The sequence below is a fragment of the Polyodon spathula genome, chromosome 19 (assembly GCF_017654505.1).
Source record: "Polyodon spathula isolate WHYD16114869_AA chromosome 19, ASM1765450v1, whole genome shotgun sequence".
In the NCBI taxonomy this organism is placed as follows: domain Eukaryota; kingdom Metazoa; phylum Chordata; class Actinopteri; order Acipenseriformes; family Polyodontidae; genus Polyodon; species Polyodon spathula.
This window is the reverse complement of record NC_054552.1, coordinates 9,630,729-9,645,542: the sequence shown is the minus strand read 5'-3', so window position 1 is coordinate 9,645,542 and position 14,814 is coordinate 9,630,729. Positions and strand designations below refer to the sequence as shown.

Genomic DNA, 14,814 nt, shown 5'->3' with positions numbered 1-14,814 from the left:
TGGGCTGCAGTGTGGAAGACAGTGATTTCAGTAGCTCAGTGGTTACAGTGCTGGGCTGCAGGTACAGTGATTTCAGTAGCTCAGTGGTTACAGTGCTGGGCTGCAGTGTGGAAGACAATGGTTTTGAGTAGCTGAGTGGTTACAGTGCTGGGCTGCAGTGTGGAAGTGGGTTTAGCAGCTCGGTGGTTGGAGTGGGATTGAGTAGCTCAGTGGTTAGAGTGCTGGGCTACAATGTGCAAGGCAGTAGTTTTGAGTAGCTCAGTGGTGACAGTGCTGGGCTGCAGTGTGGAAGTGGGTTTAGCAGCTCGGTGGTTGGAGTGGGATTGAGTAGCTCAGTGGTTAGAGTGCTGGGCTGCAGTGTGGAAGGCAGTGGTGTTGAGTAACTCAGTGGTTAGAGTGCTGGACTGCAGTGAAAGGCAGTGGGTTTAAGCAGTTCCTTGTGCTGCAGTAAAGGGTTTGCTGCCTTATGACTGAGACAGGAAGGTTGTAATAAAACACTGCAGTTCACAGCAGGCACGCTAGATTACCATGTGTGAGTGAAAGTGCTGCATTGCTCGTTTTTTTTCTGATGTTTTTATTTTCTATTTGCATTCACCCTCCATTGAGAGAGAGAGAGAGAGAGAGAGAGAGAGCATGCATTTTTTGATGACCTGGATAGCTGAAAAATAAGAAAAACAAGATGTCACGTCTGGACTGCACTGTAGCGCTTGGATTAGTTAACATCTTTCCCAGGCGTGGCAAAACACTGCAGTATCAACTTCAGGAAGGAAAAGTAGTGCAGAATGTGGATTCAATTTCATATTGCCTCTTCAGGAGAGTGCATGATGTATTATTGGGCCTTCTTCGATGCTCATAAAGTGAATAGCCCTATGGCTTGGCATGAGTTCACGACGTCAACACTACAGAAATATTATCTATATAAATTAAACAATCCTTGTTTTAAATAAAATATTCCAAAAAGAATTGAAAGAAAACTTATCAAGGTCATAATCTTGCAACATTGGGTTTAGTTGATACATTTCTATATTGTGTTTGTTTGTTTTGATGGAAAAATACACTATGTAGAACACTAGACATTTTAAATTAGAATAAATACAGCAATAAACAGATAGTGTGTTTGTCAGTCTGCCTGTCTGCCTTGATTTAGCATTTTAACCAAACTTTTATCATACACCTGTAGATGTATCGGATTGCATTCGGATTAGAATCTGGTAAAACCTACATTTTATACAAATGCGATTTTAAGGACCCTCTATATATGTCTGCACTGATTTTAAGTCTAGAACAGTTCCATGAACATCAAATTGCATTTTATTAATAAAAACAGACTTTGGAAAAACATTAATTAAATAACTTTGAGTTAAAGATTATTGAATAAGGCCAGTTGTCTACCAAAAGAGCAGTATTATTTTTGAGGTGACATGGAACCTGGACAGCAAGGTGTTATGAGGCAGCGCATCTGTATTCACTAGCCTTCCATTCCATACTGGAGGCTTGGCTGAAATGGGTTTGGTTGTCTCTCAGCTTAGCCCTACAGTGGACATCTTTCCACATCTCAAAACAACCACAGCTTCGGGTAGAATTTGCAGTCTTTACTGGAGAGAGGCTCTGGATGGAATAGCAGGCAGGGGGTGTTCAGGTCAAGATCGAGGTGCGCTCCTGTGGTGCAGAGCTGTGAGGGGAATCTCTCATGATGACTGCTGGCACCATGCAAGACAGGAGCCAGTGCCATTGTCTTTCACCTAATGTTTCTGTAATTGAACCACACCACTCTAAACTTGACCATAACCATAATGTTGATTGTTTTCAAACTAGTGAATTTGTGTGCATTGTTATATTTTAGACTGCCTTTGCCCGCTCAGCTCTGTCCAGAGCGTTTAAGGCATTCCGACTCAAAGGAAACAAAGTGCCACCTCCCTGGATCTGTGATTGTGAGACGTAGTGGGCTTCATGTGGCTGAGAGTGAGTGGCTACAGGGTATGAACGCTGAGGCCTTGAGAGTGGAAAACTCGCTCAAATAAAGATATGAATGCACAATAATAATAATAATAATAATAATAATAATAATAATAATAATAATAATAATAATAATAATAATAATAAAAGGTTCTGCTCAGAATACAGATACAGGGGAATGGGGAAAGTACTGCAAGTCTCACGCTGTCACTGGAAGAATTGGATCAAGCTTGCGCCTTTGATAATTCAAAAATACTAGCGGATGTAAATATCTCTTATGTATTTGTAAGAAATAGTTTACAGACCCTGATTAGCAGTAGTACTAGAAAAAATAATAAATAAATAAATAAATAATAAAAAATAATAATAATAATAATAAAAACTACGTGCCCAGTAAGTACATAAAGGGGAATTATCTGACTACAACATTTTAATTTCAAACAACAAAAGTGAACTCGATCTGGATGTAGTATCATGCTTGAAAGAAAACAGTAGGTTCATAGAGATACAACAGGGCAGAGAAGCAAGGACAACAATATAAAGTTAAACACTTTATTTAAAAAAAAATAGATCTGTACAAAATATACATCTTGGAGTACATGTTGAAGATGTCATATATAGAGTATAATTATCTATGTATATATATATAAGTGTATGTCTAGGTTATTATATATATATCCACAGTACACCTCTACTATCTATATATATATATATATATATATATATATATATATATATATATATATATATATATATATATATATATATATATATATATATATATATATATATATGTATGTATGTATGTATGTATGTATGAATTTGGTTATATCGCCAATGTGCATGAGGTGCACAACCACGTCCCTAACATGGCTAGAACCAGACAAGGCAGGTGCTGAACAGCATTAAGGAAAGAGCCCAGCAAGTGCTCGCCTCGGGTATAGAGAGAGTGGAACCTGCCATGTCAGGACAGTTGCCCTCGGCTCGCACCCTGAAGTGGCTAATACAGATGGAACAGCATGACCAAGCTCCCGCAGTCCCTGCCAATCTGCTGGAGCTACTTATTCCACAAAGGTACACTACAGCTACAAATGGTCATCCTTTCCTAATGTTAGTCAGTGGCCCAGAAGCTGACCGTATCCTCATTTTTTCAACACGGGGAAATCTAAAATACATGGCTCAGTCCCCAAGCTGGTATGCGGATGGGACTTTTAAAACCTCACCTCCGCTGTTCATGCAGTTATACACTGTACGTGTACGCAGAGCAACATCATCCCAACAGCCTTCATCCTCCTGCCAAATGAGTCAAGGTCAACATATGAGCGTGCCCTCCGGGCTCTGAAGATTCTGAAATCTGACCTCAACCCACAGTCTGGGATGAAAGATTTTGAGAAGGCTGCCCTGAATGCCTTCAAAAAGCTGTTTCCAACCTGCAAAAGCCAGGGGTGTTTTTTCCACCTGAGCCCATCTGTCAGGAGACAGCTACAACAGTACCCAGATTTGCACTCGGAATAAAGCAGCTTCCTGCCCTCGCCTCGTTCCACCAGGTGAAGTGGTGCGGCGGTTCGAAGAACTGGTAGAAATGCCCTTTTTCGCTGCAAATCCTGAACTGCAGGGAGTCCTGGATTATTTCGAAAACATGTGGAGTGGGAGGTGATTGGCAGCACCTCCCACTCACTAACAACTCTGTGGAGGGATGGCACCATGTGTTCAGGGAACTCCTTGGTGTCCAACACACCTCCATTTGGAAGTTCGTCGAGGGTATAAAAAAAGAATAGGCCCTCAATGAATTAAAAATGGAACAGCGTGTTGCTGGCAATCTGCTGCCTGAGGGCAGAGCACAGTACCACACAATCTGCCATAACATAGAAAAGATTGTAACGGATTAACACAATCGCTCACTGTCCAACTTTTTGGGTGGCATCGCTCACAACATTATCTTCGAAGTGTGAGAGAGAGAGATTGAGAAATTAAGATTTAAAACAGATTAAGATTTTAAAAAAATTTGCATTTGTACTGCGGTTCTACCACATCATTTTTGTTAAATGTTGACAGTGGTCCAGTTTCTTCATTGCTTGTTCAAATGAATTGTTTAAACTATTTCTACCTTTGTGTAACTTGCTTTGGCCTATTTGCACACAAATACTGTACTTCTTAAGTGTTAAAAAACATGTTATGTTTGTCTACCTTCTTTTTCACTTGCTCTCTGGGTGTTACCGGGTGCGTTCATGACACGTAGACTTTTGAGAGTCTGCGTAGACTTTGCATCAAATTAAATGGGTCTGCATGCATATCCTGTCCGAGTAAGGCAACTTGCTTGACTGCAGCCGGAACTGACAACAGAGGTCATGCATCCAGAGTCTAAAAGATGCTGCTCTAGAACAGACCCTTCTTCAAAACAATGGAAGCGCACCACCAGTGCAAGAGGGGCGTAGAGACCAACATGCAGGATTAGTAATCATCATAGCGCCACCTTGAATGGGGGTGTGATTACACAGAAAGAGAGCTTGTATAAATTACAACTATTGTATTGTGACTGACAAATACTGGTACATATATTTGCATTTCATTTTCAAATGGGACTAGTAAAACTATAGAGGATATTTCATGCCAAAATTAAAAAGAAATGTATACAGGAATAAATAAATAACTAAATAAATGTACATGTATTTATTTCAACATTTATGTATTAATTTCTATATTTATTAATTTATTCATTTCAACATGTTTTTATTTATTCCTGTATTTTTTATTTTATTTTATTATTTTTTTTATTATTATTTTTTTTTTATCGTGGAATATTCTCCATATAAAACTGATGTACATAACTTTAAATGCTTAAACAGATTCATAATAAAAGATGGTCTTAGAGTTACTGAAGTAAGTCTTTTCATTATTTATTTACCAGTCTAGTTATGATGGGAACAGTAAAAAAAAAAAAACTATGGTCTTCTCCAATCACAAATCAAGTCAGTTTCCATGTTTGCTCAGTCGACTGTGCTGGGAAACCTCCCAAAGGTGTCTTAGCTCCGTCTACGCAGACCGTGACGTCAGGCGCAGACTCCCGACAGCAATGCAGGTTTTTTAGGAGTAATGTGAACGCAGCGACCAACTGCATTCGTCGCCGTTTACCACGAATAGGTCTCCAATACGAATGCATGACAGCTGCATCCTTTCCTGCTCTGACTGCGTCGTGTGTCCGAGTTCCTGGTAACTTCGCAGAGTCTGCTGGGAATTGTAGTTCGACGCGCTAATGTGGTAGCACTGTTATGGGCGGCGCTGTAGTGCCCCCCGTGGTGATGTCGTAGCACTGTTATGGGCAGTTGCTGTAATGGCCCACGCAGTGATGTTGGCACTATCTTCGACTCGTTGTTATGTCATGCAACCGTTTGCAATAGCTATGTAGGTACTTTAACTGCATTAGCATTAAAGTGTTGGTTTGATAAGCCTGTACCCACCAGGATAAGCCACAAATGTGTTTGTTTATTTCGTTTTTACAGCATTAGGAATTTCTCCTTAGGTTGCATTAACCACCTTCGCTGGGATTACCCATAAACAAGTCTGATGCAATTCAGGTGGATTCCCTGCTCTATAAAATGTTTAAACATATCCAAGTAGGGAATCTGTTTATCAAATCAACCAAGACTGCCCAAGGGATGGACATACTGGTTATATAAATATTACTCTTTTTGTTTAGTTTACTGGTCTGCTGTTATCTGTCCTATACTGTACTACTAGTGCTGTCTTTTGTAGGTTATACAGGTCTGCATTGTTTAAAGAGTTAATCATTTTTATCCATGACAATGGAAAAATAGTGGAGGAATCCCTAACCTACATGGGTCATACTGTGATAAACCTTGGTATGGACATTAATTTCCACATGTTCTTGATGATGCGTGTGGATGGTTTGTGACCTGTGATAAAAATAATAAAGGCTATGTCTTGAGAAATGTTCCCCTGAATTGACCTTAGCATGGACATAAAGATAATACATAGAAAACAGTATATTGTTATATCCCACCACAGTTTCCTGGTTACAAATACAGATTGGGTTTTAGAACAGATATCCAAGTGGAAGGGAGGCTTGTCTCTTGAATGTTTTAGCTTTGCAGTAGGCTTGGTCTCCGCAGGCAGCTGGAGAAACAGGCTAGATTTAATTGTTCCACCAAATCAGATCCGAGGAGCAATAAGAGTAGATTGTGGAAGCTTCTGCTGCAGCCGTCCAGGTAGTATGCTCCCCAGGATGATTAATTTGCACTGGCAGCAGAGTGGCAAGGCAGCTATGTGTATCATTAACAAACTGACAGCCCCACAGGGAGCAAGGCTGGGAGATTTCTGCTAGGCCAATACGGTACTCCCTTTGAAATGCATGTGCATCATTTCCTCACGCACGTTAATGGAGCACTTTGTTAGCCCATTTTCAGTTTTCTCTACTCTCTACAATTCTTTAGCATCTAATTATACTTCCTGTATCCTGGTGAAGTCACGCCCCTCCAGTAACATCGTTATGTCATCTGTAAACAAGTGTTGTGACTTCTTGCTCTATACTTTCTCACGGGCAGTACACTTCAGTTTTACTAGTGTCCCAGTTGGATTTTTGTTGAAAGAGTTTGGTAATTAAGAAAATGATCCTTTTAAGTACCTTTTTATGATGGGTTATTAAGCCATCTTAAAGCTGTAGTGTTTTACATATTAGAATTGATTGTTACCTTATAAGCCTATCACTACGTTACAATCATCAGCTCTGGAAAAGGTGGATGTAAAATGCTTTCGGTTGAAAAAAAGGCTGTAGCAGTATGAGTCCCTACATGTAAACTGCAGCTGGGGAAAATAAACTAACGGGACTATCAACATGTTTCAGCTTTCTGATAAAATGCACCCAACCTGGAAGAATTTAGTAAACAGGGATTTTATTCTAATGTTAAAGATGACAACATTTTGTGGCACTGTGGTTTTGTACAAGTCTACTTTGCTTCAGAATATCTCTTGGTGTTCACAGAAACCCCTGAAATACTGGATTTAAACACATTTAATTATGTAATCTGTTCCAGTCAGTTGAGTCTCCCAGTAGTGTTGTGTTTGGAAATGGATTCTTGAATTAATCCTTTTTTAATACTTTCTTGCAGAGGAGGAAAAGGAGGGAAAAAGTTAGACATATTTCACAAGAATCATAACATCATCATTAATTAGTTCTACGGAAGGCTGCAGTAGCTCTCCTCTCTCCCTGAGGTATTATCTAATTCTGTAGAATGTTTTAACTGTCTACCTTTTGAACAATTTACTTCTTAGCACTGATGTCTTGCACACACTTCTGTATACAGAAAGCGTCTCTGTATAAGCATCTGTTTGGTTCACATGATGTGTTAGAGTAGACTGCTTTTGGTTTTTCATTCATTTGCAATGTAATTGATGTATAGCGTACAGCACAAGCAAGTGGTCAAATGCTGTAAGTGCTGCAATGATCTTGAAGGTTATCTTTAACTTTAATTCCAAAAAAGATGAATTAACAATACATGGTAAAACTGAATTCAGTGCATTTACTATTACTAAAGAATCTTGACGCTGTCAGTGTGTGTAAAATTAATGTTTGCTGATATTGAGAACACACACTAACACACTTTCTGAATTACTTTGAATTGCCTCTTTATGAACACATATACAGCAGTCACTAATGTTCAGTATGGTTTCAATTTCTTTTTTAAATAAACCGGGCAATTCCTTTGCTTGACTTTTTTTTTTTTCTCTGAAGGTGTTTTATATAGAAAGTACAGTTCACACTCAGCACAACAGGCCCTTATTGCTTATTAACCTGCCTCCCCACTTCATCCCCTCCTGTGTGATATCAGTACATGTAAGAGCAGGACTGCTGTATGTGGTGGTGGTGGTGTTTCAGTGTGTGTGACATGATTTGCAAACCACATTGCCATGGCAACAGAGGCCCAAACATGCTAAATTAATCTCTTTCGCCCTGTTGTAATGGACGGGAAAGACCACTGGTTTAATTGCGAATGCTTAACAGGCCTACTGTGTATAATGTACTGGAGAATGATATTACTGAGGTATTTTGTGTAAGATTAAAAAATAAGTCTTGGCTTTCTAGGAATGTTGTTGTGTTTTCTGTTGTCTGGGTTACCCTTTGATGTATTAATATTTGCATTTATACAAAGCGAGCAGTTTTTAATGTGATGTCAGACATTTGTTATTTGAGAGGTAGGAACAGCAGAAACATAGGGCTAGATTCTCAAATCTATTTACTCAAAGCACCATGAGGAAAAATATCAGTTCAACCAGTTCATCGTCTAAAACGCATAAGAAACAACTTCATTCAAGCCCCAGAATTAAAAGTCTTAGGTGTTTGTTTCTGAATTGGTAGCTTTGCTGGGTGCTTATCTCTTTTCTGAAAGAAATTGTTGACTGATAAGATGTTTGTGTTGAACCTTAAGACTGCCAGTTCACTTAAAGCCCTTGTCTGGGCTGAGATGCTAAACCATTACGCATGGAGCGGAACAAATTAAGCAGACAGTTTCAAAATTCAAACGTTTTGAAAACATACGGACTAAACCAGGATCTATAATTACATAATTGGTTTTGTCTTTTACATACAAAGTTATATATCCCTAAATATAAAGTACTATTGGGTGATGTAAACAAGCAAGACCTGCACAGAAAGCTAACCAGTGGCAGAGGACCATAGGCAAAGGAGTGAACATGAACACGATTGGCTGCAAGAGGAGGCTGATAATGTGTTTAAATGCCTGTCTCTCATAGAGTCTGCTTGCAGTGACTGTGTAACAGAGCAGGGCTTACAGGGCAGATCTATTCCCACTGAATGCAACGTGAACACTAAAAGCATTTGCCTGGAAAAAAACAAATGCTTTTTCTGCTACACTGGCAATGACTAAAACGGTAGTCAATGATTCATTTTAAAATAAACTGACATGCAGTGTTTACCCTAATGGAAGGGTATATTCGACGATGTGGTTGATACAGTGCTGACACAGGCAGGGAAAGAGAAAGACAAAAAAGGAGAGGAGAGTGCATCATCTCACCTTCCATTCGTTCTTAGATAGCTAATGAAAGGAAAAAACTTCCATCCACCTGGTCGGTCTCATACGTGCTGTGTTTTTGAATGAAAAGCACAATGGAAAACTGTTTTTCTTTTTTGAAATGTATATCAGGTTTTCAGTTGGTAGATCTTAATTTCATGTAGGCAGTTCCTAATTCATTCCACCCCTTCAATGCCTTAAACAACCAGTTGCTTCCCCTAATGGCCCGCTTTGATCCTAGAGACACTGTTGAGGTGAAATTACCTTTAACAGACTCAAAGTAGCCTAGTAGGATACCGCATGATATATTTTAAAATAAAAAATGAAAATCTTGTTATAACTGCACATTGTAAACCTAGACCATGAATGGAAGTCAACAGGTAAGATTTATGGAATTATTACTTTAGCTATAACTCCGTTAAGATATTTGTGTTTCAACAAAATATCCACATTTACGGTATTATCAACAAACTGTTATAAAGATACCACAAAAGAGTTGAGGAGATTTGAGATTGGCAGAATAAATGAGGCACAGATAATATCCAGTCCGTGCTGCATCCCTGCCAAGACAGACTGGCCCCGCCAGCCAGGGATTAATGCCAATAGTCACCCACCAAGACTGGCTCAAGCAAACAGTGGGATTTGTGGAGGCGCAATAAGCAACCAATTTCATTATTGAATACAGGACAGGTACAGTACTAATCAATAATAATCAGTGTCATTTAAAACAAACTAGCAAAATAATTGTTGACTCTTCACAAAAGCCTATAACTAAAAACATGCATGTGCATATTACTATGTATAGTTACTATAATTTATATGCATTGAGACAACTTTATTAGTAAGCATTCATCTGTAAGGAGAAATCTTTCAAATACAAGTATGTGCAAGAAATATGGTGTAATATATAATTGAGAGAGATGTGAGCACCAGGATGATTAATTGATCACTGAATGTTTAATTAAGGCTCGCAAAATAAGTCATGACAATCAAAAGCAGTTTAATCGATAAGTGGATGACTATCTAGTGATTTGCCTCTGAAGTCTGTTTGGAGCATTTGTAGACAGCTCTGTTCTTCATGAATACAGTTTTATCCTCATCAAACTGAACTCAGTGGTACCCGGTTTCTTTAAATACCACCTAAAAAAAAAAAATCAATTTTAAATAAAAATAACACTTTTTATTTATTTTTTTTGCGAATAAGACCCAATTATTTTAATCACAATAGGGGCCCTGAGGGCTGAGATTAAATGTTAATATGGTGGCTCTATTCTTAAAGCTACTTTAAAACACACAGAAACTCAAATATACATGTATAGTGAATAAAACTGACGAGCAATATTTTGCATAACATATCACAGTTCATCACAATAATTCGGTACAAAAACTGGTAGAATAGCAGCGCTGTATTTCAGATTGAATCATTGGTTATGACTCTTTTAAGCTACTCTGTACAGGCAAATTAAAAAAGGCAGGTTCAAACCTCCCAGCATGGGGATCCCAAGAAATAAAGAGCTTGAATTGAGCTAATTACACATTAATTGCTGAGAATGATATTTGCATGGCAGTGCTCGTCAGAGAGTCATTGCCAGCAGATATGTTCTGATTGCCCAGCTTGTGTGACACGGGCGCAACCTCCCCATGAGTGTGTCTCTGGGTAATGGAGTTAAGGACAATGACAGCTTGTTTCTACACAGAGGGTATTATGGGCTTTATTAGAATTATTTAAATTACACAGATGAATTGGCAGCAATGGAGAATTGAGTGCTTGCTATCTAGTCACACAGCTGCTCCACCAGCATGCCTTACAGAAAACTATAATAATAATATACACTGCAGAATCTCAAGCAGAACCATTAGCAGTCCACCATCAATGGCAACACTCTGGATTTAGAACTAATGTTGGCTGTTCCACAGTTGCACACTGATGCTGACATTGTGCCATGGTACTGCAATTATTTACCATCAGTTTATGTTGGTTTATATCATTGGGATACCATTCAGGTCACAAAATGATAATGTTACCACTGGGGTACCATTTTAACCATGACTCTTTGTGACAGAGCAGTTGTGCCCTTGTGTTACCACTGGACCAATAGTGACATCGTAGTGCCACTGAAGAGATTTTGGTAAGGAGTGCCTTCAACACAAGATTCATTGAGTCAAGACTACTGCTGGAAATTATAATAAGATCCAAAATGGAAAATTACCTATATGGTAACAGGGTACTGGGAGACAGTCAACATGGTTTTAGGAAAGGGAGATCGTGCCTAACTAACTTGCTTGATTTTTTTGAGGATGCAACATCCATAATGGATAATTGCAAAGCATATGACATGGTTTATTTAGATTTCCAGAAAGCTTTTGACAAAGTCCCGCACAAAAGATTAATTCTCAAACTGAACGCAGTTGGGATTCAAGGAAACACATGTACATGGATTAGGGAGTGGTTAACATGTAGAAAACAGAAAGTACTGATTAGAGGAAAAACCTCAGAATGGAGTGTGGTAACCAGCGGTGTACCACAGGGATCAGTATTAGGTCCTCTGCTATTCCTAATCTACATTAATGATTTAGATTCTGGTATAGTAAGCAAACTTGTTAAATTTGCAGACGACACAAAAGTAGGAGGAGTGGCAAACACTGTTGCAGCAGCAAAGGTCATTCAAAATGATCTAGACAAGATTCAGAACTGGGCAGACACATGGCAAATGACATTTAATAGAGAAAAGTGTAAGGTACTGCACGCAGGAAATAAAAATGTACATTATAAATATCATATGGGAGATATTGAAATTGGAGAAGGAATCTATGAAAAAGACCTAGGAGTTTTTGTTGACTCAGAAATGTCTTCATCTAGACAATGTGGGTAAGCTATAAAAAAGGCTAACAAGATGCTCGGATACATTGTGAAAAGTGTTGAATTTAAATCAAGGGAAGTAATGTTAAAACTGTACAATGCACTAGTAAGACCTCATCTTGAATATTGTGTTCAGTTCTGGTCACCTCGCTATAAAAAAGATATTGCTGCTCTAGAAAGAGTGCAAAGAAGAGCGACCAGAATTATTCCGGGCTTAAAAGGCATGTCATATGCAGACAGGCTAAAAGAATTGAATCTGTTCAGTCTTGAACAAAGAAGACTACGTGGCGACCTAATTCAAGCATTCAAAATTCTAAAAGGTATTGACAGTGTCGACCCAAGGGACTTTTTCAGCCTGAAAAAAGAAACAAGGACCAGGGGTCACAAATGGAGTTTAGAAAAAGGGGCATTCAGAACAGAAAATAGGAGACACTTTTTTACACAGAGAATTGTGAGGGTCTGGAATCAACTCCCCAGTAATGTTGTTGAAGCTGACACCCTGGGATCCTTCAAGAAGCTGCTTGATGAGATTTTGGGATCAATAAGCTACTAACAACCAAACGAGCAAGATGGGCCCAATGGCCTCCTCTCGTTTGTAAACTTTCTTATGTTCTTATGTTCTTATGTTCTTATGCTATATATTAAAGTGTAACTGTTCTCAGTTATTCCATAATATTGTGTCCCTTTGTTAACCTTTCCAGTTTGCATGGCTGGAGGGTTTTTTGTAATCCCTTTAAAGAGTTCAAATTTATCACGATGCAGTGCTTGGGTGTAACCCTGTCCCAGTGTTGGGCTCCAACCATTATGTATATGCTTTGAAAGTGACCTAATTGTCCTAATATGATTGGATGTAGGTGAGCTTTTATGACCGACTGCTGCCATACATTATTTTGATTGGATAAGACTCTCCTGTGAACCACACTGATTGGCTAAATGAACGTGAGTAGATGTTGTGAGTAGTAGCTTATCACTTGTCAACAGCATAGATGCAGGTGAAGGTTAGGAACAGTTCAGTCTCATTGTGGGGTTAATAAATTAATCTATGCTGCAGTGTCCAACTGCAAAGAAGTCAAGTAAACAAACATCTTGGCTAGTGGCTTAATCTGTGCTGTGGATCGATTTGGTATTTTCATTCGATTAATCATTATCAATTTTCTGAAAAAGTATTATAATTTCATATAGTTTTAAGTTCCTTCAGTCTCCTTGTGATGTGAGAAAGATTAATTTTTGTTTTTTCAACCAGGAATCCCATAAGTATGTAAATTGTTCCAAAGCACAGGTGTCAAATACAAATTTTTCCAAACTACTACCAATTGGTCTCCAGGGATACACACTGGGTCTGACACCCCTGTCCCTTTTGTTCTGTCCCTAGAGAGATGAACCTGTGGACACAATGAGCCCTTGAGTGTGATCGTCCGCCCATCCGCCTTCACTCCTACAGCCTCTCATCGGATCGCTCTGCTACTTTCGTCCCCTCACGAGACAGCCATGGCCGGGGAGAAGGTCCGTCGCAACGTGATAGACGCCCAGCGCTTGGCCACCCTGCTGCAACGCGGGGTTGAGCGCATGCTGGTCATCGACAGCCGCACCTTCTCTGAATACAACTCCTCCCACGTGCTGAGCTCTGTCAACGTGTGCTGCTCCAAGCTGGTGAAGCGACGGCTCCAGCAGGACAAGGTGTCCATCATCGATCTCCTCCAGCCCAACTCCAAGATCAAGGTACTGCACACTGGGAATAGCAGTTTGAGGGTTTGGTTCACACTGGGAGCAGCAGTTTGAGGGATTGGTTCACACTGGGAGCAGCAGTTCAGGGGGATTGGTTCACGCCGGGAGCAGCAGTTTGAGGGCTTGATTCACACTATTATTTTGTTTTATGAGGAGGAAAAAAAAGGAAATAGTAGTGGCTTTCTTTACAGCATGCTGTTTCAGAATTGTGGAAAACATTAATCCTGGTTCATACGTCTGTTGCAAATGAATGCGATACGGCAGGCGAAGACAGTTGTAAAAGCTGTGCAGCTTCGTTATTTGCTGTACGAAGGACTCTTCGTGTCGCAGCCCCTTTGACCACATAAAGTGTTTACAGCTGTTGTCCATACTGCATTCGCGAAATTGGATAAATTGACATTTGAGTAGATGTGCTCAGTTTATACCTCTTGTATAAGAGGTTTAAAAAAAAATCAAAAGTGACGTCATTGGTACATCCGTTCTCTCATCCAGCAGAGAACCCGAAAGGGAGAATTTCAAACGTTAGAGACATGCGGGTATGTGACAGTGAGAGATTGATATTTCAGAGTGAAATGGGAAATGTTTGACGATCTATTAAGGCTGTACGCCTTTCCAGAAAAGACGCGTGTCGCAGGCTTGTAGATGACGAGTCTAAAGTTTTGAGTTTTGTACTTTAAAATAACATTTAAACTTGCCAGTAATCAAAAGCAATAGTCTTTATATTATTGGTTTTGGTGCACTTTATAAAAGCTCTTGCGTATGACGATGTAGCTAAAACTACATTATTTGGTGACCTTTCCGTGAATTCTTGTTTTTTTGCCGCACCTCATCAGTGAAATGTACAAAAAAATTACCGCACCAAAATCAGAGCCTTAATTATAACAAATACAGTTTCTTTCTCTTGATTACTATGACTTGTTCTGGATTTAAACATTTTGCTTTGACTCCCAACTGGTACAAACAAATAAGGTAAAAAAAATTAATGTAATATATATTTGTAATTACTCTATGCATAAACAGATGTAATCAATAAAATATGGATAGTAGTTTTTGAAGCGTTACTAGCAATGTTACACAGTAATCCGTAGCTCCACATACACTGATGCGTGTTTTTTTTTTAACCCTTTCATAGTGTCGATAAATCGATGTATCTGCTTTTTTGGAGAACGATATATCGATAGTGAGAAATTAGGCATCGCCCCGGCCTTAGCATGCGTGTCCTCGTCT

The 14,814-nt window shown here is 39.2% G+C and overlaps 1 protein-coding gene across 3 annotated transcripts in view; it reads left to right on the top strand.

The window, feature by feature from the left end:
- The window catches only part of LOC121294655 (dual specificity protein phosphatase 8-like), a 75,538-nt gene that overhangs the window by 9,646 nt on the left and 51,078 nt on the right, over positions 1–14,814 (top strand). For all 3 annotated transcript variants that reach the window (XM_041218603.1, XM_041218605.1, XM_041218604.1), the window contains exon 2: positions 13,235–13,581. In XM_041218603.1, coding sequence (XP_041074537.1) covers positions 13,351–13,581 — 231 coding nt within the window. In that variant the 5' untranslated portion in view covers positions 13,235–13,350. The remainder of the gene's footprint in view (positions 1–13,234; positions 13,582–14,814) is intronic.